Here is a 26,104-nt window from a genome sequence, read left to right on the forward strand (position 1 = left end):
GGAGCCTACATCCTGGGAACAAATTTTTACTCCTTACACTTCAGATAGAGCCCTAATATCCAGAGTATACAAAGAACTCAAAAAATTAGACAATAAGATAACAAATAACCCAATCAACAAATGGGCCAAGGACCTGAACATACACTTCTCAGAGGAGGATATACAATCAATCAACAAGTACATGAAAAAATGCTCACCATCTCTAGCAGTCAGAGAAATGCAAATCAAAAGCACCCTAAGATACCATCTCACTCCAGTAAGATTGGCAGCCACTATGAAGTCAAACAACAACAAGTGCTGGCGAGGATGTGGAGAAAAGGGTACACTTGTACATTGCTGGTGGGACTGCAAATTGGTGCGGCCAATTTGGAAAGCAGTTTGGAGATTCCTGGGAAAGCTGGGAATGGAACCACCATGTGACCCAGCTATTGCCCTTCTCGGACTATTCCCTGAAGACCTTAAAAGAGCATGCTACAGGGATACTGCCACATCGTTGTTCATAGCAGCACAATTCACAATAGCTAGACTGTGGAACCAACCCAGATGCCCTTCAATAGATGAATGGATAAAAAAAATGTGGCATCTATACACAATGGAGTACTATGGAGCAATAAAAAATGACAAAATCATAGAATTTGCAGGGAAATGGATGGCACTAGAGCAGATTATGCTTAGTGAAGCTAGCCAATCCCTAAAAAACAAATACGAAATGTCTTCTTTGATATAATGAGAGCATCTATGAACAGAGCAGGGAGGAAGAGCAGGAAGAAAAGATTAACATTAAACAGAGACATGAGATGGGAGGGAAAGGGAGAGAAAAGGGAAATTGCATGGAAATGAAGGGAGACCCTCATTGCTATACAAAATTACATATAAGAGGTTGTGAGGGGAATGGGAAAATAAACAAGGAGAGAAATGAATTACAGTAGATGGGGTAGAGAGAGAAGATGGGAGGGAAGGGGAGGGGGGATAGTAGGGGATAGGAAAGGTAGCAGAATACAACAATTACTAATAGGGCATTATGTAAAATTGTGGATGTGTAACCGATGTGATTCTGCAATCTGCATTTGGGGTAAAATGGGGGGTTCATAACCCACTTCAATCTAATGTATGAAATATGATATGTCAAGAGCTTTGTAATGTTGTGAACAACCAATAAAAAAATAAATTAAAAAAAAGAAAAGAAAAATTATAAAGCAATGAAGACAAAAATTGAGAAGACAGTAAGAAGATGGAAAGCCTTCCCATGTTCATAGATACACAGAATCAGTATTGTTGAAATGGCTATATTACCAAAAGCAACCTACTGAGTCAACACAGTCCCCATCAAAATTCAATGACATTATTCACAGAACTAGAAAAAACAGTCCCAAAGCTCATCTAAGAAAAAAATGCTGGAAGTATCATAATACCTGATACTACAGAGCTATAGTAACAAAAACTGCATGGTATTGGCATTAAAACAGAAACATAGCCAGAGAGACAAACCCACAGATATAGTCATATGATCCTTGGCAAAACATCATTTCAACAAGATAAGCATCAGTATATGTAAAGACTTCAAAAAACTTAACCACAAAGCAAATAACTTCATCAATAAATGGGTAAATGAACTAAGTAGATACTTCTCAAAAGAAGAAAAACAAATGGCCAACAAATATATGAGGAAAAAAGGTCCAACATCATTTGCTACAGGGATTTTGCTAAGTGCAAAATGCAAATTGAAATGATACTAAGGTTTCATCTTACTCAAGTAAGAATAGTAGTCATCAAGAATACAAGTAATAAATACTGGTGTGGATGTGAGGGGGAAGGACCCTTATACTGTGTGGCTGGGACTGTAAATCACTATGGAAATCAGCATGGAAATTCCTCAAAAGGCTAGGAATGAACCACCATATACCTGGCTATGCCACTCCTCACTGTTTATCAAAAGATAAATAAAATAAAGGCAGCAGACTATAGTGACACATGCATATCACTGTTTATTACAGCCCAATTCACAATAGCTAAATTATGGAAACAACCTAGGGGCCCATTATCAGATGAATGGATGAAGAAAGTGTGGTCTATACAGAGTGAAGTTTTACTTAGTCACCAAGAAGAATAAAATAATGCCACTTGCAAGGAAATGAATGGAACTTAAGAATGTTAAGTAAAAATGCCACACTCAGAAAGTCAAGGGTCGAATATTTTCTCCCATATGTGGAAATTAGGGAGAAAAAATGGGATGGGGAACATCATTAAATTAGAAAAAAGACAGGTTGAGGAAAGGGACGAATGTGAGGGAAAGAGGAGGTATTGGAGAATGAAATTGACCAAATAATATTGTGCACATGTATGAATATGCAATAAAGAATCCCACTAATTGCATAATTATACTGCTCCAATAAATTTTTAAATAAATAAAGTTTGCATTCAAGGAAATGCAAATCAAAATTGTGTGTGTGTGTGTGTGTGTGTGTGTGCGCGCGCGCGCGTGCATGCATAACACTGAAGGACAATTTCATATGGGGAGGGCCACAGGATTACACTTAAGGTTACACGAGTGCATGGGTCAGCACAAACTTAGCAACCACTGCTTCTGCTGCTGGACACCGGGCCTGCCACTATCTCTCCTGACAACTGTGCATTGTTATTGCCACTCGTGCAGCCTTTCCACAAGCACCAGTTTGTCTGTGTCACCACCACATCCTAGTCAGAGTGTCTGGGGAAACTGAAACCTCATCCAGTATCAGCTGCATGAAAGACTGTGGGAATTTTCCTCTTCCAGGGAGTAGAGGCAGTTTCTGCTTCCCACCAAGGAATTCGGTGATATAATAATAGGGCTCAGGTGCTGGGGACTGAGAGATGGAGAAAGAATGACAAAGTTCCATGATTGAGCAATCATCTGATATAAAACTTCAGCAATTTGTAGGCACATGGTTTTGGCTCAAGAACAAGAGACTGATAAATGACATCTTTCCACTCATTCCCTTGAGAATATGTTTGATGGAGCTTTTATACCAGTTGATCCCATAGATAACTGAACTGGCATTATGTGATGGTGAATTGATTACTCAAAACATCTTTTTATGAGCTTTTACGTGGCCAATGATTTTTTTTAATCTTACATTCTAACCTCATTATGTAACCATTTATTCATTTCTTTACTGAAAACTGCGATTCTCCCTTGTCTTCATTTATATGACTGCTTTCACCTGCAGAAAGGTGAAAGGCCATTGTGCTGCTCTAGATGATAGGTTGCTCTTCTAGCATTGCAAGTGTCTTCATCAGACTGTTTTCATTCACAGAGGTTGAGCTTTCACAGGTGCAGAACACATGGGTCCTTTTCACTACCAGGTGATAGAGTTGCAATCACTGTTCATTCAAATTAGCCAGACAGGGGCTGGGGATGTGGCTCAAGCGGTAGCGGTAGCGAGCTTGCCTAGCGTGTGTGCGGCCCGGGTTCGATTCTCAGCACCACATACAAATGAAGATGTTGTGTCCTGCCGAGAACTAAGAAAAAATAAATAAATGTTAAAATTCTCTCTCTCTCTCTCTCTCTCTCTCTCTCTGTCCCCCTCTCTCTCACTCTCTCTTAAAAAAAAAAAAAAACAAATTAGCCAGACAGGGTAAAGGCACAGCACACTCCCTCAAGCTCTTAGAAATTCTCACACAAATGTTTTAAAATAGGTTTACAGGGACTGGTGTGTAGCTCAGAGACAGAGTGCTTGCCTAGCATACACAAACTGAGTTCAATCTCCAACACTGAGAAATATATTAATATTTACACTCTCTTGTGTAGGATCAGATAGGAAAAAAGAAAGCTGATGTGAAGTGGTCATCACACCAGTGTCTCCCGTCTCTGGAACAATTGCATAGTAACACCAGCATCCTCCCCCACTCCTCTTCTTCAGAGCCACCAGGAACAGAGAGCACATTCTCTAGTGGGGACACTCCTTTCATCCCATTCATATGGCATGTGAGATACCCTCCATGCCTATGTATCACCCCCACCCCCTTTTACACAAGGAATGTGTTATTGTCTGTGGAAATCCCCTATCCAACTATTCCTGTGGTGGGCATAGCTTTCTGCTCATCCTTGGTCAATATGAATTGGATAATGTGTCTCTTGGTTGAAGAAACACGACTGCGTGTCCAACTTGGTGCAGCGTCTTTTGCTCTGGTTCTTCTGAAGCACTCTGAGCATTTGCATCTCCTGTTGGGTAAGCAAAGTCCCCTACACTCGGGCTGCCAACATCCTTTTGAATTTTTCAGTTATGATTAAGTTTTTATCCCAGAAAATCTGTTACATAGACATCTATCATCTGTCTCTACTTTCTTAGCCAATAGAACAGTTATTATTTTGTGCCAAGAGGTTGCGTGCAAAAATTCCTAGATGCAGTCCATCTCTTCATTTCAGTACCTACTAATGTTTACTTATATCAGGGACTCAGTTGGCTGTCTCAAGTAAGAACACCAGGGTATCCACTCATTGATTCCAATCACTTTTTTTTGTATCAGGGATTGAACCCAGGGGTACTTAACCACCAAGCCACATCCCAGAACTTTTTTATACTTTGTTTAGAGACAGGGTCTCATTAAGTTGCTTAGGGCCTCATGAAGTGGCTGAGGCCCTCATGAACTTGTGACCCTCCTACCTCAGCGTCCCAAGCCACTGGGATTACAGGTGAGCAGCACCACACCCAGCTTACCTTATATTTTAGTCAGATTTTTCGCTGCTGTGACCAACAGACCTGATGAGAACAACTTAGAAGAGGAAAAGTTTATTTTTGGCTCAGAGTTTCAGAGATTAAGTCCTTGTTCGGCTAATGCTGCAGCTCTGGCTCTAGAGTGAGGTAGAATATCCTGGCAGAGGAAAGGACTTCAGGACTTGGCAACAGGAAACAGAGAATGTTTCACTCAGGAGAGACAAAATATAAACCCCAAAGGCATGCTCCCAGTGACCTATGTCCTCTACCCACACTCTATTTGCCTACAGTTGCCACTCATTTAATCTCTATCTGTAAATTAACATACTGATTAGGTTAAGGTTGAGGTTCTCATAACCAAATTGTTAAACCTCTAAACTTTCTTGCACTATTTCACCTCTTTGGAGGACACCTCATATCTAAACCACAACACCATACAAACCTGGAAGGGCATTCTTGTGATCATTGTCCTGCTCTATTGCACACATCAGGGCACAATAATGCTTTCAATGGAACTAGGTCCCTGGGGGCATTGCTTTAATAAGCTCGTTTCCACTGTAATTTTTCTGTACCACATAGCCAGGTCTTTGACCACCAACCATGAATTTTTAAGGACCAAACACCCTACAACTCTGAGTCATCACATGAGGGCTCCAGCTCTTCAAGGCAGAAGAAACCACAGAGTCAGCTCTGAATATTGGCCCCAGGTGGCCCTGCCCCTCAGTTCCAGCCCTCTCTTGTTGTGAATCTTTTGGTCACAGAAAACTTTGAGAATTGGGTGGATTTTTTTTTTTTTTTATGCTCTGTCAGACATGGAGACAAACATGTCCTTTTCCCTAACTCTTTTACTGTCTCTTCCCAGAGACATGAAATAAAAAAGATGAGACACACACACACACACACACACACAAATACATATAAGATATGTATATATATATATAAAATTTTATGGTATAAAATCATGAAGACATGAAGTAATGCATAGTCAGACGGGGATTGAGGGGTCCTACACAGTCAAGGAAAGCCAGTATTTTAGTCTTCTTGGGAGGAGGCAAACAAGGACACTTACAAATAAAATTCATTCACAATAATTTATATATACAATATGTAGTATGGCAGAGCTGCAAGCAGCTCACCTGTATTAAATCCTTCAACCCCAACAGTTGATGAATATGTCCTTCCAAATGGTAGAGAAGAGGAACCTAAGGCTCCAAGAGAGAAAGTGCTAGTCAGAGGAGGGTAGGAAGCCGAGTCCAGACCTGGCCAAGGGCAGCAGAGGCTAAGCCCCCTGATGCATCAGGAGAGCCAGGAACTGACAGCAGAAGGACAAATTCCAGCTTCAAGGTTCCAGTGTGGTAACTTTTTTTTTTTTTTAATTAGGGTGTGAACCAAGAGCACTTTACTACTGAGCATCCCCAGTCCTTTAATTTTTGTTTTGAGATGTAGTCTCACCAAGTTGCTGAGGACCTCACTAAATTGCAATCCTCCTGCCTCAGTCTGCCCAGTCTCTGGGATTATAGGCCTGCGCCTGGTCCACTGTGGTCAGTTGGTGCCCTCTGCTGCTGATCCAGGAACGTGCAGACTCTCGACCTATGGGGAAGAAGGAACCAGACAGTGTTCAATTGGTTGCACAATATTGTTCTTTATTCCCTCAGGACCTCTCTCTCCTCAGTTCCTCAAAACTCTGATTGGGCCTTTCTCTGAGAAAAGTAAATTCCCTGAGTTTTTTCTCCCTCTCATCCCATTTTGCTGCCCTCATAGGCTCCTCTGGGTCTCCATCAGCAGCACCACCTGTCTCTGTTTCCACCATGGAAAGGGTGAAAGGGCTGCAGTATTTGAGGACAAAATCTGGGAGCAAAGCTCAGTGCCCCCTCCTTTCAAGCCCAATCAATCATGATAGAGTAGGGGACTCACGGATAGGGCAGCACCTAATCCTGCCAGGTCTGGACATGGGGCTCACTCACACACAGCACTTCAACTCATTTTAGTTCACAGACCCCCTCCCCTGCAGGGGCAGGTGCTCACCCAACAGGGCCTGCCCCACTACAGCTCAGCATCCCTCCCTCCCAGCCCTGAGCTAGTAGCTCTAAATGAGAGCCCACCAGGAAGCCCAGGGGTACCAGCAAACACACCTACCATGGAAAAACATATGTGGCACATGATCTGTTGCTCAACTGACCCTGGAGCAGCCAGTGCATAGGAGACTAAGAATCTTTGACCCTCTGCACCTGCCCAGGATCTCAATCTGCACTTTTCCCACCTTCTGCCCCCTATTATACCTATCTCTGGGAATTCAGCTCCTCCCCAAGAGCCACTGCTTTCTGAGGTGACCCTGGTCTTCCTGCCCCAGTCTTAGCAGGAACTTACCCAGGCCACAGTCCTCACAGCCCACAGGGGTCTTCTTTCCAATGCAGACTAGGGGCTTTCCTTAGACCCTTAGCCTGAGGCTGTCTGCCCACTCTGCACTCTGGGACTACCACAGCCACAATCCAGGTATCCTACATGGGGCACTCATGTGATTTCTATAACATGAGCACTAGAGAACTATTATTCATATCCACGCAGCTGAAACTGGAAACATCCTTATAGAGACCCAACATTTAAAGCAGAAATATGCAGAAATGAGAAACCGACCTTCTGAACTCTTTTCCTTGGCAATGCCCTAGTGACATTCCAGGCAATCATTTTTGCCTACAGGAAATCAACATTAATACTCCCCCTGGGCTGGGGTTATAGCTCAGTTGGTAGAGTGCTTGCCTTGCATGCACAAGGCCCTGGGTTCAATCACCAGCACCACAAACACACACACACACACACACACACACACACACAAATACTCCCTCTATTTGCCCTACTGGAGAAGCCGAGGTAGAGAGAAAGAGCTAGCAGAAAGCTTATTTCCCTATTGGGGGAGTCACCTTCATTGGGTCCATGCTCTAGGGCAGTCTCCTCAGGCTTGAGAAGCCAAGAGACAGTGAAATCAGGTTAAGGACAAGAAACCACCTACTGCCCCCATGCCAGCCATACAGAAGGGGCAGAAACAAGATTTGAGCTTCTGTCCACCCTCCACCCTGTCACTGTTCACCCATCACCTTGGCTCCCTGCTAAAACCTGAACTTCCTGTTTTCTTTTCCTGTCCTCTCAAGCAACTTAATTATGGAGGAATCATTCTGACCATCCCTCACACCAAATTCACAGAGCAGTGAGCATCTTGAGAAAAGAAAATTGCTCAGGATGGGGCTGACGTTGTAGCTCAGTGGTAGAGCACTTGCCTCGCATGCGTCAGGCACTGGGTTTGATCCTCAGCACCACATAAAAATAAATAAAGATATTGGGTCTATCTACAATTTTAAAAAATACTAAAAAAGAAAATAACTCAGTGTGGACAAGGGAAACCCACAGAGCACAGAACAAGTGACCCAAAACACTGAACTCTAGGGACTGTGACTCCAAGGACTGGACAGGAAAATCTCAGAAGCAGGAAAAAAACAGTAACTGCAGCTGCCTCACAAAGGGCTAGTGTCTCTCCCTAGATGGTCGAGGACAGCTGGTTTTCTACTCTCCCTATCACCTGCAAAGCCACTCCAAGAGGAGGAGCCATGTGATGGGAATAGAAGGGAGCACATCCTAGGTGACCCAGAGGACACAATCAGGGGAAAGCTCCTGAGGAGGGACTAGAGGAGCTGGACAGAGGACAGAAGATGACCAGCTGCACTGAAGACTGCCACACCTGCTCTACACAGGCCTCCCCAAGGCTGTGCAGGCTGGGCTCTGGCACTCCAGGCCTCATGGGTCTTTTTCCTGGTTTCTTCATGATGGCTGGAGTGTCTTGGGGAGGGGACATAGTCAGGAAGGGTCCAGAGGCATCACCTCTCGTGGGATTCCACTCCAGTTTCTAAGCCTCCCAGCCCCAGATCATAGATGTTGTTATGATTTAAATATGAGGGATCCCCAAAAAGATCATGTGTTAAACAATACTAGAACATTCAGAGGTGAAATGACTGGCTCATAAGAGCCTTAAAATAATCACTGCATTAATCCACTGATAGGAATTAACTGGGTGGTAACTGTGGGCAGGTGGAGTGTGGGTGGAGGAGGAAGGTCCCTAGGGGTGAATATTTTTGTCCCTGGTGAAGGGAAAGCTCTCTCTGCTTCCTGTTGGCTGTGTCCTAAGCTGCTTTTCTTCTCCACACCCTTCTTCCATTATGTTCTGCCTCATCTCAGGCCCAGAGCAACAGAGTCAGCCATCTATGGGCTGAAACCTCTGAAACCATGAGCTCCAGATAAACTTTTCCTCCTCTAAAATTATTCTTGTCAGGTCTTTGAGTCACAGCTGTGGAAAAACTGACTAAAACAGATGCTTTTACTGTGAGTTACCCCAAGGCTATGATCCCCCAGATTGCAGATGTTTTTAATGTGTGTCCCTCTGAGGCCATGATAATCTAGCCCACACTAATCAGCCCACCATTCCCAACACAGACCCCTGGTCAAGCCTGTGGAGCCTAAGAGAGGAGCAGAAGCCACAGCCCCTGCAGCCAGAAGATCTGCAACTAGAACTTCAAGGGAATTCCCTACCCTGGTTTTTGGCAGGGCTAAGGGGAATAGCTGGAGACATGGCTCCCATCACTTCACAAATACACAAACCTCCATTCCCCTCCATTCCAGAAGTCTAGTCACCTCCAATGCTCTCTGTGCAGTGGGAGGCATAAGGGACGCTACAGCCAAGACAGGCCCTGCAATCTCCAGCCAGTGACCACTTTTCTCACCTGGACCCTCTGCAGCTGATGTTGTCCCTCTCTCCTTGCACCAAAGGAGCCAAAACAAGAAGAACACAGCACCAACAACAGCAGCCAGAATGGTGGGCCATCGGCTCCGAAGCAGCAGTGCAGTCCCTGAAAGAAGGCTTGTTACATTCTGGGCACTGGAGCTCAAGGCTTCCCCCCTCTTACCACCCTGGTCACTGACTCACCTTGTTGGGAACCTCTTCTGGGACTCCCAGGCTCACCACAAGACACAGTGCCATTAATGTGATTCCCGCTGTGTCCCACATGATAGCTGCACCTCTGCTCCTGTCCTTGGGGAATCCTGGTGGACACCCAGGTCTGGTAGGTCCCATTCCCACAGGACAGGATACTCCCAGACTTCTGTGTGTCCTGGCTCAGGGGTTCCCCATCCTGAAGCCAGGTCAGAGAGATATTCTGGGGATAGAAGCCCAAAGCCCAACATGTCACGAAGATGGTGTCTTCCAAGACCTCATCACAGGTTACATTCACTGTTGGGGACACTGGAGAAGAAAAGGCAGAAAAAGCAGAACAAGTCAGGGATGTTTTCAAACCTCTCTCCCCTCTAATAAAGGGAGAGGGAACAGGGCTAGTACTCTCCACTCTTCTTCTGTCTATGGCCAAAGTCCTCATTGACTCCTGACCTTCTGCAAGTCTATTCTCAGTCTGGGGCCTCAATCCTTTGACTGGCAGGAAGATAGGCCTTGGCTTGTGGCCTCACATTCTCTCTCCCAAATGTTGATGCTGAAGAAGGGGTGCTGGGGGTTCTCCTGGGTCACGGGTCCATGAGGGAGCTCTACATGATAAACAGGCTGGTAGGCAGACAGGTAGGTAAGGATTCTATTCCTGCCTAAACCCCTGCTTTCTAAGGTTCAGGTTGCTTCCTGCTCATGGCCCAGATAGTTCATTTGCTGCCAAACCCTCCTGTCTTTATCCAGAAGCTTATCAGGACAGGGCAATCAGACTACAACACACTCACAGGGAACACACGTGTCCCATAGTACAAAGGGTCCTCTGGAGCTTCAGGAATGGGGGGTACCTGTAGTTTCATTGAAGGCTATCCAGGAGTTCAGATATCTCCAGAGTCTTCCACAAACTGTTCCCTGCACATGGGCCCATTGAGCCTTGCTTTGAATGCCGTCTGCATCCCAGGAATTCTTGACTTTCATAGCCAAGATCTGAGCTGAGGATGGCTGCACCGTCCAGCTGCGCGTCTCTGGGTGATAGGAGAGGAAGGGCTCCCCATCGTAGTAGAAATTCCAGAAGCCCCTGGTGTGGTTGTCCTCTCGGATTTCACAGCCCCAACTCTCCTGGAGGGAATGAGACCCTGTCCCGGCCCAGTAGTCACTTCTCTATCCCCTGGTTACTCTGCCTTCCCTGCCCAAGTATGAAACTTCAGCCCTCAGGGGACCCCTTCCTGGCTCCCCTCGATGTCTTCCTGTGCTGAGCTTCATGGAGAACACTGCTTGCCTCCCCAACCAAATGCAGTTCGAATAGATTAAAATGGACAGACAGGAAAGTTGGGCTCCTTCAGGCTCAAGTCCCTGTATAGGAGGGCTGAGAAATTATAAGACACCAGCCAGGCCTCACCAAGTCAGGCCAACTCCTGTGCAAGCAGAGAGAGGAAAAGTAAAATAAAAGAAAGAAAGAACTAGCTGATAGTGAGACATATATTTCCTGGTACCTAGCCCCCCACGAAGAAAGGCACAACAATCTGATTGGACCAAAGCGTTCATGAAAAGCTTGTGGACACTGAGTTCCTTATCCAGGACTGGGTAGGGGGCTAGCTCTCTTAACCCCGCAAAGGCATTCCTAGATAATAATCATTCTTGGGTATCCCACTCTTGGGATTCCTCCTCTTTGGGAGCTCCACTTTCTTTCTATGACACTAATAAATTCTGTTACTTTGCTCTCACTCTTGTGTCTGAGGATTTCATTCTTCAAATTTGCAAAACAAAGAACCCAATCCCATGCTCTATGCTACAAAAACGGACAGATCCCTGCTCTCTGTTCTCATCCTTCATGGAGAAATCCTCATATCACCCTTGCCCCTGCCCACACTCACCTCCTTTCTCCTCTTTCAGAAAGTTGATATCTGCTAGGGTCCCTTTAAGATTCTTCCCACTCTCTGCCAAGTCCTGGGTCTCTGTGTCCCAAGTCTCTGGTCCCAGGACTGTTTCTGCCCATAGTGCACAGGACACTATGCTGCCTCTCTCACTGTCATAGCTCAGGAAGGGCTGATCATCCAAGCGACCCTGAGCAAAGAACCTTGAGAGCACAGATCCACTTTGACATCTCACTGTGAGGTTGTAATGAAGACTGTGGGCTCCTGGGGAAGAAACAACAATGAATGACACTTCTTCCTGGAAATGACTGCACCATCCATGTTCAACCCAAAGCTTCTGCTCTCCTGACCACCCTGCAGATTCAAAAATGCACATAGACAGCTGGACCTGGTGGTGCCCACCTGTAATCCCAGCGACTCAGGAGGCTGAGGCAGGAGGATCACAAATTCAAAGTCAGCCTCAGCAATTTAGTGAGGCCCTAAGCAATATAGTGAGTCTTGGTCTCAACATAAAAAATAAAAAGGGCTGGGGATGTGGCTCAGTGGTAAAGCACTCCTGGGTTTAATCCCCAGTACCAAAAAAGAAAAGAAAAAAAAGAAAAAGAAAGAATGAAAATGCACATGGACAAAAACCAAGAAGAAGAATTTCTTTTTTTTTTCCTGCTGACACAACATCTTTGTTTGTATGTAGTGCTGAGGATCGAACCCAGGCTGCACGCATGCCAGGCGAGCGCGCTACCGCTTGAGCCACATTCCCAGCCCCAAGAATTTCTAATACAACAAAACTAGGACACTAGAGAGAAAGGAGATAAAAGTGAGGGGTGAAGGGAGGGGAAATGGAGATGGGCAGGCATGTAGGCCAGGGCTCAAGGCAGGGGACACAGGCTTCCTAAGAGTACCTGAGGGAATCCAGGGCAGAGGCTGGCCTGCAGGGTTGGAAAGGCAGGAGTAGGAGAGCCAGAGGTGCAGAGCAGAGCTTGCCAGAGGCAAGCGAGGGCCCAGGAGGAACCCAGCATGGAAGGACTCATGGCCAGAGGGGCTGCGGAGCTCAGGCAGTTGCAGGGGAGATGAGAGGAGATTCTGCCTCTGTGCAGGCCCCTCATGGACAAGGTAGAGCTGGAGGGGCCAGAGGGGCTGGAGTTAGTAACCAGAAAGGAGTCTAGAGTAGGATTGTTACCTAGAGAGAAGTGAAAGGTAGACTGAGTCTAAAAGCAAGAGTGGCATAATGAGGCCGCAGGTAGGGAGGTAAATGGTCCTGTTATCATCCCCTGAGGAAGGCAGGCAGCAGTGTTCCCAAAGAACCTTGATATTTTTTTCAACAAAAGGGGGCTGGGAAAACTAAATTGTCACAGGCAAACAAAGGAAGTTGGACCTTCTACTAAAACCATACAAAAATATTAACTTGGGGCTGGGATGTAACTCAGCGGTAGAGTGCTTGCCTAGCATGCACAAAGACAAAGTCCTGGGTTCCATCTCCAGCACTGAAAAAGGAAAAAAGAAAGGCCAAAAGCCAAGCATGGTGGCACACATCTGTAATTCGAGTTATTTGGGAGGCTGAGGTAAGAGGATCACACGTTTGAGGCCAGTCTCAGCAATTAATTTAGCTAGACCTTGTCTCAAAATATAAAATAAAAAAGGGCTGGGGATATAGCTCAATGGTAAAGAGACCTGGTTTCTATCCCCAGTACCACCACCACCACCATCAGCGCACACACACACACACACACACACACACACATAAAGAAAGAAAAAATTTAGTGCAATGTGACTCTAAAACCTAAACTTAAAAACTAAAACTAAAAATTCCTAGAAGAAAACATTGGGAATAATCTCCATGACTTAGAGTTTGACCATGCTTTCATAGATAGAAAAATGCACAGACTACAAAGAAAAAATTTTTGATAAATTGGACTCACCAAAATTAAATATGTCTGTACACAAAGAAGACTCATGCCCAGGTGCAGTGGCACACACCTGTAATCCCAGTGGCTCTCGAGACTGAGACAGGAGGATAGCAACTTCAAAGCCAGCCTTAGCAAAAGTGAGGCCTAAGCAACTCAGTGAGACCCTGTGTCTAAATAAAATACAATATAGGGCTGGGGATGTGGCTCAGTGATTGACCAGTCCTGAGATCAATCCCCTGTACCCCCCAAAAAAACAAGACCCACAAAAAAATGTTCTATTGGGCATGGCTGTAATCCCAGCTACTTGGGAGGCTGAGGCAGGAGGATTGCAGGTTGGACATAAGCCTCAGCAACTTAGTGAGACCCTGTCTCAAAATAAAATTTAAAAAAGCATTAAGGATATAACTCAGTTGTAGTGTCCCTGGGTTCAATCTCCAGCACCATACACACACAAAAAGCACCCCCCATGGAAATGGTAACCCTAAAATGGGAACAACTATTGGCAAATCACATATCTAATGAGAAACTAATGTCCAGAATATACAAAGATCTGGGGGTGTAGCTTGGTGGTAGAGTGTGTGCTTATCAAGCACAAGACCCCAGGTTCAATTCCCAACACAAACAAACAAACAACAACAACAACAAAATCCCAGGAGGAAGCTGCTGCTGAGAGAGGCTTTACTAGAAGAATACCAGGACTAACTAAGTGGCGAAAACAAGGATTGGGATGCGTGGTGTCGAGAACAAGAGCCCTTGAGGTCAAGCAACGAAAAGAGGAGAAAAAAGGTCAAGGAGCAATGGATCAGGAAACTTTTTCTGGGCTGGGTGGGGAGGGGAGATGGGAGGACAAGAGAGATAAGTGGACAGAGCAAGGATAGGCATGGGGTACAGGTGACTCTGAGAGAAGTTGGGTGGTGGTGACAACAAGGCGGTGTCCTGGATGAAGGCAGATGAGGGTGCCTGTTGTGATTGTAAGGGTCCCACAAGAGGGGGCTTGTGACAGATACAAGTTGGTGAGGGTCCATAACAGGTAGGCAGGGGTTGGGAACAGAGAAAGCTCCCACAGTGGAGAGATGCAGAGGGACAGACACCGTCCAGCACCTGCAGGGTACAGTGTGGAGGGCTCTCAAAGGTGAGGTTTAGGCCACTGAGATAGAGGGCCAAGAGCAGGTGCCAGCACTGGAGGGGGAAGGAGGATGCCATGCTGACAATGGCAGGGAGGTCGCGGTGCCCTGCACTGTGCCAGTGGCTGTCAGCATTAGGGCCCCTGCAGTGCTGATGAAGAGAAGACTGACTGGAGCTCAAGCTCCATCAGAAACTTAGGGCCATCTGGCTGGAAGTGCAGCTCAATGGTAGAGCACTTTCCTAGCATGTGTGAGGCCCTGGGTTCCATCCAGCACCACAAAAGGAAAAGAAGGGGGGGGAGGGAAGGAAAGAATTATCACAATTTCAATGTTATTCCACACAGAAAAATTTTTAAAAGTCCTAAAATTCATATGAAACCACAAAAGACCCCAAATAACCAAAGTAATCTTCACCAAAAAGAACAAAGCTAGCTGGGTGCGGTGGTACATGCCTGTAATCCCAGTGGCTGAGGAAGCTGTGGCAGGAGGATCCTGAGTTCAAAGCCAGCCTCAGCAATTTAGCAAGGCCCTAAGCAACTTAGCGAGACCCTGTCTCAAAAAGGACTGAGAATGTGGCTCAGTGGTTGAGTGCCCCTGGGTTCAATCCCCAATACCAAAAAAGTAAAACAACAAAACTGGAGGTGTCACAATACCAGATTTCAAAATGGTTACAAATCAGCCAGGCATGGTGGTGCATGCTCATAATCACAGTGGCTCAGGAACCTGAAGCAGGAGAATCACAAGTTCAAAGCCAGTCTCATCAACTTCTCCAGGCCCTAAGTGGGCCCTTAGTGAGGCCTTATCTCAAAATAAAAATAAAATTAGAAGGGTTAGGGATGTTGCTCAGTAACTAAGCACCTCTGGGTTCAATCCTCAGTACCAAAAAAAAAAAAAAAAGACATACAAGTGACCAACAGATATATGAATAAATGCAAATACAAACTAAAACAAGATAACACTGCACACCTATTAGATTGGTTATTGTCAAAACATGAAAAACGATAAGTGTCAGCAAGAATGGGGAGAAAAGAGATCACTATTGGTGGTGTAATTTAGTAAGTCATTTTGGAAAACAGTACAGGAGGTGCCTCAAAAAGCTAAAAACAGCTAGGCAGAGTGGTACACACCTGTAATCTCATAGATTTGAGAGGCTAAGGCAGGAGAATTGCAATTTCAAGGCCAACCTGGGCAATTTAGGGAGACCTTGTCTCAAAATAAAAAATAAATTTAAAAAAAAAAAAGGAGAGGAGGGTAGTAATGTCATTCAGTAGTAGAGTACTCCTGGCTTCAATCCTCAGTACCCACACTCTACACACACACACACACACACAAATCTAAAAACAGAATTATTCTATGATCCAGCAATCCCACTACTTCTACTACTGCATGTATACCCAAAGGAATTAAGATCAGCATTCATTGCAGCATTATTCACAATAATCAAGACATGGAAACAATCTAAGTGTCCATCAACAGGTGAATAGATTTTAAAACTTTGGCATTAACCAAGCATGGTGGCAGGCACTTGTAACCCCAGCTATGTAGGAGGTTGAGATGGGAAGATCACAAGAGCCCAGAATTTCAAGACCAGTCCAGGCAAAATAGTAGAATAGTAGAACCTAGTCTCAAAAGCAAACAAACAAAAAAAAAAAAAAAAAAGCAAAACTGTGACATACAATAGAATACTATTCAGCCTATAAAAACGGGTAATTTTCCCTTGGGATAACATGGACAAACCTAGAGGAATTAAGTAAAATAAACCAAGCAAGGAAAGAAAAAATGCTTTAACCTAAATGTAAAATATTAAAAAGTTGAAACTCAGAAAAAGAAAGTACATAGTGGTTAACAGAGGCTGGATTTGGAGTGTGATAGTAAATAGAAAAGGAGAGACATTGATCAAAGGATAGGAGAAGTAAGTTCTGATGTTCTTTCTATAGCACAGCAAGGTGACTCCATTTAAAAATGTGTTCTACTGAGCTATAACCCTAGCTATTTTTATTATTTTATTTTATTTTTAAGACAGGGCAATACTTAGTTGCCTAGGCTGACCTCGAACTTGCCAACCTCCTTCCTCTGCCTCCTAAGTAGCTGGGTTAGGGGCCTGAGGCACAGTGCCCTGGTGGGAGAAAGGTTTTTAACTGGGAAGCTCACAGCAGCAAGAGGAAAATGTCCTTTACAATTCCCGTTTAAAGGCTGACCATGTGCTTGCCTAGGGTATACAAGGACCTAGGTCCAATTCCTAGCACCATCTATATGCATAAATGCTGTGGGGACTTCTCTCTCTCCTCATTGCTTCCTTACCATAGGCTAAGGAGGGAGAGCTGGAACCAAGGAATTTCTGGTAGCGAACAAGCTCCTATTAGGGTAAAGGGGGTGCAAGAGGGGAGAAGACCCCCCTCCCCCCAGGCAGCAGGAGCCCAGGGGACAATGAAGGTGGAACTGAGAGAAATCACAGGAAGAATCTCTTGGCCCAGAAAATCTTCAGCCTCTAATCTCCCGAGCATTGGGTGAAGCCACAGTCCCCACAGCGGCTGTGGCCATGTCCCTACCAGCTCCTGGCAGGAGGAAAGGAAGACTCCCAACTCCAGGTACTGAGGACTCCAGTGACTTCGGATGCCTGTAAACTTCTCCCCAACACGGGTGGGAAGCGATCCCCATGAATATTGCTCAAAGGAGTAACCTGGGGAACAGCCCCGGGAGCTCGCAGCGTCAGAAGTAAAAAATAAAAAAATAAAAGTGCGAAAACCAACCACAGGGCAAAGAAGCGGCAAGGCGATCTAGGTCGCCGGACAAGGAGACTGGGGAAAACCTTGAAAAGCGGAGTTGAGGGCTAGGGATGTGGCTGGGCTCGGGATGTGGTTCAAACGGTAGCGCGCTCGCCTGGCATGCGTGTGGCCCAGGTTCGATCCTCAGCACCACATACCAACAAAGATGTTGTGTCCTCCAAATACTAAAAAATAAATATTAAAATTCTCTCTCTCTCAAAAAAAAAAAAAAAACAGCACCACATGAAAATAAATAAAATAAAGGTATGGTGTTCATCTGTAACTAAAACTTAAAAAAAAAAAAAGAAAAGAAAAAGAAAAAAAGAAAAGAAAAGCGGAGTTGAGATTCGGCGGCAAAGTGGCTGCGTCCAGTCCAGCACCACACCCCTCTGCCACCCAGGGATCCTGCACCTGAGCGCGTCAGTCCCGGAGACGCTCGGCTCTCGCTGGAACCAGCCCGCAGCCCTGGAGTCTCACAGCTCTGAAGGTCCGCAAGGAGCCTACTCACCAACTGCGGCACTCACGGGAGCACAGAGGACAACCAAGGCCGGGAGCAGCCGGACACCGCTGAGCCCCATACTGAGCGAGTCTGCCACCCCTTCAGCAAACCGGACTGGTGGCGAAAAACTCAAAAGTGCTCGGGAAAAACCGCATAAGCAGAGCCTGTGGTTGAGCGGAGGAACACTGACCTCACTCTGTCACTCTGTTGCTTAAGTAGCAGCTGCGCAGAGAGGAGTGTCTAACGCGTTGGGCTTGCCCTCTCACGTACTTTTTAAAGCATTTTTTTTTCTTAAAGAGAGAGAATTTTTTAATATTTTTTTTTAATTTTCCGGTGGACACAACAACTTTGTTTTATTTTTATGTGGTGCTAAGGATCAAACCCAGCGCCCCGCGCATGCCAGATGAGCGCACTACAGCTTAAGCCACATCCCCAGCCCCTGTCTTTTCTTGACAGGATTCCTGTACATCCTTAGACGTACTTGAGGAACAATGGAGGTGTAGCTCAGTGAGTAGAATGATTACCTCCTATGCACAAGGTCCTGAGTTCAATCCCCATGACACCACAAGAGAAAAAAACAAAGTGAAAAGGAAGAGTGATGAGGGTAGGCAATCTCACAGCTTCATGCATAGTTGTTGTTTAAAAACCTACCTAATCCTTTTTTCCTTTTTTTCACAAATAAGTATCTTAAGTCTACTGATGGAGCCTTTAGGCAATATCTGGACCTTGATCCTGGAGGACCCTGATCCTGGAGGCAAATTCTGAGATACAAAGTTCTGAAAGTAGACAGAATCAGAGCAAGTTATCTAAAATGGCCCATATGCTTTGGAGAACATGAATGCAATTGGCCAAGGCTTGAAGCATCTCTTTCAGCACCACTGCACAAGGTCATCAGTGTCCACACATGAAGCTGAGAAAATCTGGGCAGATGGAGAACCTGAAACGGATCTGGAAAGTCAGACCACATGTGCTGAGATTGATGGTGTTCCTGCCCATCCTACAGCTCTGAATCTGTTGTGCAGCAGATCTAAGTGCCACCAAAGATGAAGAGGGCAAGGAGTTTGCATAGTAATGGGGGGCAAGCCAGAAGCCTCAAAAACTAATCTCCTTAAATTATCAAATTAACAGGAAATCTGGGCAGGAGATGGCAGCAGCTATACATTCAAGCCCACCCAGGTCTTCATCCATAACTGATGCTCCTACCAACTCCACTGTGATGGAAATAGCTTGTGAGGCTGCTGCATGTCTACCAGGACAGGAGGCAACTGCCTAAAGAATCAAGAGATTCGAAGTAAGCAACCTCGCCAGACTTTTAGTCTCGTGGCCTCTACCACAGATGGCAGCCTCCACACAGACTCTGTGAATGAAACCAGACCAGCACAAGAAGGTTGCCATTGCTGATCTGTAGCAGAAAATTCTGAAGCTCACAGAACAAGTCAAGATTACACAAACAAGCTGAGTGCAGTAGTGCACAACTGTACTCCCGGCAGCTTGAGAGGCTGAAGCAGGAGGATCATAAGTTCAAAGCCAGCCTCTGCAGAAAGCAAGGTGCTAAGCAACTTAATTTTGAGGCACTGTCTCACCAAGTTGTCCAGACTGCCCTTGAATTTACCATGTCTCTGCCTCCCAAGTGGTTAGGACTACAGGGGTGGGCCACCATGCCTGGCTATTATTAATTATTTTAATCAAGATAATTTGTTTTGCACAGGAGGCACTGGAGTCCAGGCCCATTCTTGGAGAGTCTATTTTCATTAATGGAGGTCAAAAGAATGACCTTTGCTGCAGAGTGGGAGAGAAAACCCAACTCCCCTGACACCTGGTCCCAAACCCTTTCCTCTGTGATATCTACCCTCCTTCCAGGGCTTCCCAGGTGAGCCAGCTGCAGCACACTCTCATTCTGCTTATCCCCCACACCCCTCCCCCCCCAAAAAAAAAGACTTTTACTGCTTTAATAATTACATACAAGGGCTGGGTTGTGACTCTGTGGTAGAGCACTTGCCTTGCATTCATGTTCAATTCTCAGCACCAATATAAATAAATGAATAAGATAAAGGCCCAATAACAACTAAAAAAAAAAAAAAAAAAAAAAAAAAAACAGGTTGCTTCCAGGGCATTGAGGTGACTGCCAGAGAGAAAAAGCTTCAGAGGAGGCCCTGCAGGTTTGGGGCCCCTGATGTGGGCCACTGCCCAAGAACTGGGACTCTGTTAAGCTTAAAACAAATGTAAGGAAGTGAAGCAAAGTTCTATATTTCCAATGATGACAACTCCAGACAGTTTTGTTTTTGTTGTTTCTCTTTTATTCTTCTTACTGGGGATGGAACCTAGGCAGGCTCTACCACTGAGTTTTAATTTTGAGACAATTTTACTAAGTTGCCCAGGCTGGCCTTGAACTTGTGATCCTCCTGCATACTCCAAAATTGCTGAAATTACAGGTATCTACCACCAGGCCTAGTTTCCTAAGGTTTAAAATATATATATGCCAGGCATATGCATGTAATCCTAGGAGGTGGAGGCAGGAGAGTTGTGAGTTCAAAGTCAGCCTCAGTAACTTAGGGAGACCCTGTCTCAAAATAAATCATAAAAAGGGGCTGGGGGTGTGGCTTAATGGTTAAGCACCCCTGGGTTCAATCCCTGATACCAAAAATTTAAAAATAATTTTAAAAATATATTTAGCTGAAGTGGTGCATACCAGTAATTTCAACTACTCCAGAGGCTGAGGCAGGAGGATAGCAAGTTTGAGGCCAGCTAGGCAGCTCAGCTAGACCTTGTGTCAAAATAAAAAGTAAAGGGCTGGGGATATGGCTCAAGCGGTAGCGCGCTCGACTGGCATGCGTGCGGCCCGGGTTCGATCCTCAGCACCACATACAAACAAAGATGTTGTGTCTGCCGAAAACTAAATAAATAAATATTTAAAAAAAAACAAACTAAAAAGAACTGGGGATGTAGCTCAGTGGTATTGGGTTTTGAGTCTCAGCCCAGCTGTACCACTGAAGGGTCCCCAGGTCCCCCCTCCAGTTCCCTCATGATAGCACCTGCTTTATCAGTGCTCTGTGCTCCCCAGTTGCTGAACTCCTGGTCACCTTCTCCAGAAATTGAACATGACAATGGACCAGATGGTTGTTCCTGATTTTTCCTCCAAACCCAATTCAAGCTCATCAACAGTGCCAACATTAGGCTGACAATCATGACATGGAAAATCAATCAGGTGACCATTGCAGAGATCCTAGAGCACAAGGCATCAGACAGTTCAGCATCACTATTACCCACTTTAAAACATGCACTGGCTGGGAGCTGTTTCATTTGCCTCAGGGCTCTGACCTTCTCCAGAACCTGCAGAAGATTTCTCTGGGGACTTCAGTGCAGAGCCAAGAAGTGGTCCACGGAGGAAGAGATATGTTTGTGGATATATATATATATATATATATATATATATATATATATATATATGACAGGGGAAGTCTCCTTCAAATAAAATAGTCCATTGGTAATAAACTGATAAGTATTTTCTTTCTTCCTTCCTTTTTTTAAAAAATATCTTTGTTTTAGTTTTTTTTTTTTAAATTAGGGAAATTTTCTGCTATTCTTTCAATGAATAGGTTTTCTTTTTTAATATTTTTTTAAAGAGAGAGTGAGAGAGGAAAGAGAGAGAGAGAGAGAGAGAATTTTTAATATTTATTTTTTAGTTCTCGGTGGACACAACATCTTTGTTGGTATGTGGTGCTGAGGATCGAACCCGGGCCGCACACATGCCAGGCGAGCGCGCTACCGCTTGAGCCACAACCCCAGCCCAATGAATAGGTTTTCTATACTCTTTTTTAAAGATAGAGTGAGAGAGAGAGAGAGAGAGAGAGAGAGAGAGAGAGAGAGAGAGAGAATTTTAATGTTTATTTTTTTTTTAGTTTTTGGCGGACACAACATCTTTGCTTGTATGTGGTGCTGAGGATCGAACCCGGGCTGCACGCATGCCAGGCGAGCGCGCTACTGCTTGAGCCACATCCCCAGCCCCTGTTTTAGTTATTTATTTATTTATTTTTTATGTGGTGCTGAGGATCAAACCCAGTGCCTCACATATGAAAGGCAAGAGCTGTACCACTGAGCCACAACCCCAGCCCCTAAGCTGGTAAGTATTTTCATACATGAGTTGCAAATATTTAAGATTAATAAATGGCCTTTTAAACCTAAAAGAAAAACAGGATATCCCTGGGGCTCAACCCCCAGTACCCCCAACACACACACACACACACACACACACATACACACACACACATACACACTGCAGTTTCTGTTTCGGCAGGTGTGAATAGGACCTGAAAATTACATTTCTAAGTTCTGATGGTTGTGTGTGTACCTGTGATGCTAGCAGATGGAACCCAGCTAGCAGGAAAGTTAGGTAAACCTTAGCCACTGAGCTCATCCCCAGCCCTGGGCGATGCATTTCTAATAACTCCTGGGACCACACATTGAGAGCCACTGGCCCAAACCCATCAGACTTGGTTTTGGATGTCAGAAGAGGACTGGAAGCCTGTGTGGTGGTGCATACCTGTAATCCTGACCACTAGGGAATCTGAAGCAGGAAGACCTCCAGTTGAGGCCAAACTGGGCAACTTAGTGGGACCCTATCTCAAATTTTTAAAAATGAAAGGGCTGAAGCTGTACCTTGTAGTAGAGTGGTTGACCAGTGTAGGGAGACCAAACTATCAGTTTCCAGAACCACAAAAAGAGCTAAAAGAAGGCTATGAGGCAAAGAAATAGGACAAGGTATATTGCACCTGGTGTATCCTAAATAATGCTGCAAGGATAAAGTGTAGACTTCCTGAGGGTCCAGGAATGGCAGAATACCCAAAAGGGAACACCCTCGGAAGGTGATCCAGAAACAGAGCTTTTCACACAGCCACTTGAGCTCCTGCAGCTCCATAGTCTGGATGCTTTATCCTCAGGTCCTCCCACCTTTTGTGACATTGACTTTCAGGTCTTGCTATACTGCCTCTCTACTGTTTGGGGGTGCTACGGTATTACCAGAGGAGCTTTGAGAGTTTCTGTTTATTTGTTTGTTTGTTTTGTGGTATGCTCTACCACTGAGCTACATCCCCAGCACTTTTTATTTTTTACTTTGAGACAAGGTCTTACTAAGTTGCTCAGGTTGTCCTTGATCTTCTCATTCTTCTGCTTCAGCTTCCTGAATCATTGGAATTACAAGTATGTGCCACCACACCCAGTTTGAGAGTCCTTTTGACACAAAGATGGAGTGCCAGTCTGATGAGTATGAGAAACTTATAGGAATAATATCATGGGCTCATGGCAGCTGGCTTCAATCACTTGTTCTAGCTGCATGTGGTAGTGCACACCTGTAAGCCCAGCTACTCAGGAGGCTGAGGCAGGACAATAGCAAGTTCAAGGCCAATCTCAGAAACCTATCAAGGCCCTAAGCAACTTAGTGAGATCCTGTCTCAAAATAAAAAGTGCTGAGGATGTAGCTCGTGGTGAAGCACCTCTGAGTTCAATCCCCAGAACCAGGGAGGTAACAACCTGGGAGGTAACAACCAGGTATCCTAAAGGAACACAGCTAGGGCTCTTTTCTGCATTTCACAGGCACTAGAGGGCGCCCTGAGCTTATTGAAGTCACAAGCTCTGTGAGTTTGCTCAAAATTTCCTTCTCTGAACAAACTGCATTCATTTAATAAATTTTTAAAAATTATTCTATCTTATAGTGAGTAAAAGATATGTAAAGAAAGCAAATTCAATTAAAAAGAAAAGTTGAGTAAAAATGTTAGTAAACATCCTTGTTTAAGGAATGCTTATTCTTAAACAAATTTCTTTTATCATAATGAAGTTAAAAGAATTCTTTCTATCCAAGTTTTGTTTTGTTTTTGGTGCTGGGAATTGATCCCAGTATTCAACAACTGACTACACCCCCAGTTTTAAAGATTTTAATTTGGGATTTTTTTTGGTTTTGTCTTCCTTGGAATTATCTTTTGTTTTACTTTCTCTTTATTCAAAATTCAACAGATTCAAAAAGAAAGTCTCTCTCACCCTTGTTCTATCCCTGACAAGCAGCCACTGATACCAATTTATTCTTGAGTCTTCCAAAGGCACTTTATGTATATGTAAACAAATATAAATGTTTTTGCCTTTTCACACAAACTATAGCAAACTGCATATGCTTTCTTGTACCTTGCTTTTTTCCCCTTACAGGGTAACATGGAAACCATCCCAGGAGGGAATATTAAAAACTGCCTATGGGGCTGGGGATGTGGCTCAAGCGGTAGCGCGCTCGCCCGGGTTCGATCCTTAGCACCATATACAAACAAGTTGTTGTGTCCGCCAAAAACTAAAAAATAAACATTAAAAACTTCTCTCTCTCTCTTTAAAAAAAAAAAAAAACTGCCTGTGCCCATTTTTTTGTTTGTTGATGTTGGGGACTGAACCCAGGGACTTGTGCATGAGAGGCAAGCACTCTACAAACTGAGCTATATCTCCAGCCCCTACACAATGTTTTTTAACCCCTTTGAATTACTTCTTTTTCTTTCTCTATTTCTCCCACATCCTGCTTTTTCAATGTTTCAATGCTGGGGATGAATCCAAAGCCTCATACATGCTAGACACACACTCTACCACAAAGATACACCCCCAGCCCCAACTTTTTTTTTCTTTTATAAATAATACTACAACATATAATTTTACATAGAGTCATTTTGAAGGTGTGCAAGTATACTTTTTAACACATTCCTGAAGTGGGATGGCTCTCTCACCTATAATATATGAAAGTACCAGCTGGGAGTGGTGGCAAATGCCTATAATCCCAGTGGCTCAGGAGGCTGAGGGTGGAGGATCCTGAGTTCAAAGTCAACCTCAGCAACCTAGCAAGGACCTAATCAACTCAGTGAGACCCTATTTCTAAATAAAATACAAAAAGGGCTGGGGACGTGGCTCAGTGGTTGTTGAGTGCTCTTGGATTCAATCTCTGGTTAAAAAAAAAAAAGATAAAAAGAAAGGGCCTATATGGGTACAATTTTTTAAATTATAAAATTATGTAGAGATACACTTTTTGGATTCATTTGTATGTAGATATTTAAAATCCTGGAAGTGAAGCCAAGCATGAAGGTGCACACCTGTAATCCCAACGACTCTAGAGGCTGAAGCAGGAGAATGTCAAATTCAAGACAGCCTGGGCAATTCAGGGAAACTTTGTCTCAAAATAGGCTGAAGATGTGTTTAGTCTTAGAGCACCCCTGGGTTCAATCCCTATTACTAAGGAAATTTTTTAAAAAGAAATTTAGGGGAACTGGTGGTGGGGTAGCTCAGTGGTAGAGGACATTTTTAGCATATTTGAGGCCCTAGGTTTAATTCCCAGAACCAAAAGAAAGCCAACAAATAAATGACACACACACACACACACACACACACACACACACACCTGTAAAAATATATATAAAGGCATATGAGGTTCAATACATACCCTCAGGGCTGGGGATATAACTTAGTAGTAGAGCACTTGCTTAGCATGCATGTGTGAGGCAATAGGTTCAACCCAATAAAAAAACATCTTGGGGCTGGGTTTGTGGCTCAGTGGTAGAGCACTTGACTCCAATGTGTGAGGCACTGGGTTCGATTCTTAGTACCACATATAAATAAAAAATAAAGGCCCATCAACAACTAAAATGAATACATAATCAGATTTTAGAAAAAGGACACATCTTCCACATACATTTTTTTTGTAGTTTTTTTTTGGGAGGGAGGCGGGATGGGTACTGGGGTTTTAACCTAGGAGCACTTTACTACCAAGCCATACCCCCACCCCTTTCTATTTTTTAAAATCTTGAGACAGGGTCTTGCTAAGCTGCTGCGGCTAGCCTGCAACTTGCAATCCTCTGTCAGCATCCCAAGTCTTCCAGGTGTGTGCCACTGCACGGAGCTCCACAGGCAATACTTTCCTGGCTCAGTACAGTATTACTTGAAATGCTCATATATTAGAACTGTGCAAAATGAGGGCTGTCTGCATATGTTTCTATTATTTGCTATATATAATGCATATGGTCATTAATAATAAAAAATGCTATGAATTAATAAATGCGGGTGGTGGCTTCGTAAGCTTTCTTATAATTCTCTATTCTTTTCTTCCTGAGAGAACTACTTCCTAATAAAATTTGTTTAACAAATTCTAGAAATACAGCAAATTATATAGATTGTGGGGAAAGCTGCTGAGAGGTTTAAAAAAAATGAAGAGTTGACAATTCTGAGCATGTGGGTGACCTCCATCAGATTTCTGGGAGGA

At 44.4% G+C, this 26,104-nt stretch overlaps 2 protein-coding genes across 14 annotated transcripts in view; one reads left to right on the forward strand and one right to left on the reverse strand.

Moving 5' to 3' along the window:
* The window catches only part of LOC308650241 (MHC class I polypeptide-related sequence B-like), a 167,606-nt gene extending 149,632 nt beyond the window's left edge, over window positions 1–17,974 (reverse strand). For 2 of the 12 annotated variants that reach the window (XR_014022299.1, XM_081296244.1), the window contains exons 1-8: window positions 17,842–17,974; window positions 11,541–11,804; window positions 10,515–10,802; window positions 9,664–9,978; window positions 9,461–9,586; window positions 6,223–6,284; window positions 5,831–5,896; window positions 3,428–3,498 (exon numbers count right to left, since the gene is read on the reverse strand). Coding sequence is in view for 9 of the 12 variants with exons in the window: in XM_081296244.1 (XP_081152370.1) it covers window positions 3,457–3,498; window positions 5,831–5,896; window positions 6,223–6,284; window positions 9,461–9,586; window positions 9,664–9,978; window positions 10,515–10,802; window positions 11,541–11,804; window positions 17,842–17,911 (1,233 nt within the window). In the remaining 3 variants the exon portion in view is untranslated. Of the gene's footprint in view, window positions 1–3,080; window positions 3,499–4,670; window positions 4,753–4,860; window positions 4,876–5,771; window positions 5,897–6,146; window positions 6,285–9,460; window positions 9,587–9,663; window positions 9,979–10,514; window positions 10,803–11,540; window positions 11,805–17,841 lie in introns of those variants that run through there. The other 10 variants (XR_014022298.1, XM_081296241.1, XM_081296243.1 and 7 more) reach the window with 9 other exon arrangements.
* LOC308650243 (MHC class I polypeptide-related sequence B-like) overlaps window positions 1–26,104 on the forward strand; it is a 601,646-nt gene that overhangs the window by 500,314 nt on the left and 75,228 nt on the right. The gene's annotated exons all lie outside the window — the stretch shown is intronic.

Source organism: Spermophilus citellus (assembly GCF_964194105.1).
Source record: "Spermophilus citellus genome assembly, chromosome: 5".
Taxonomy (NCBI): Eukaryota; Metazoa; Chordata; class Mammalia; order Rodentia; family Sciuridae; genus Spermophilus; species Spermophilus citellus.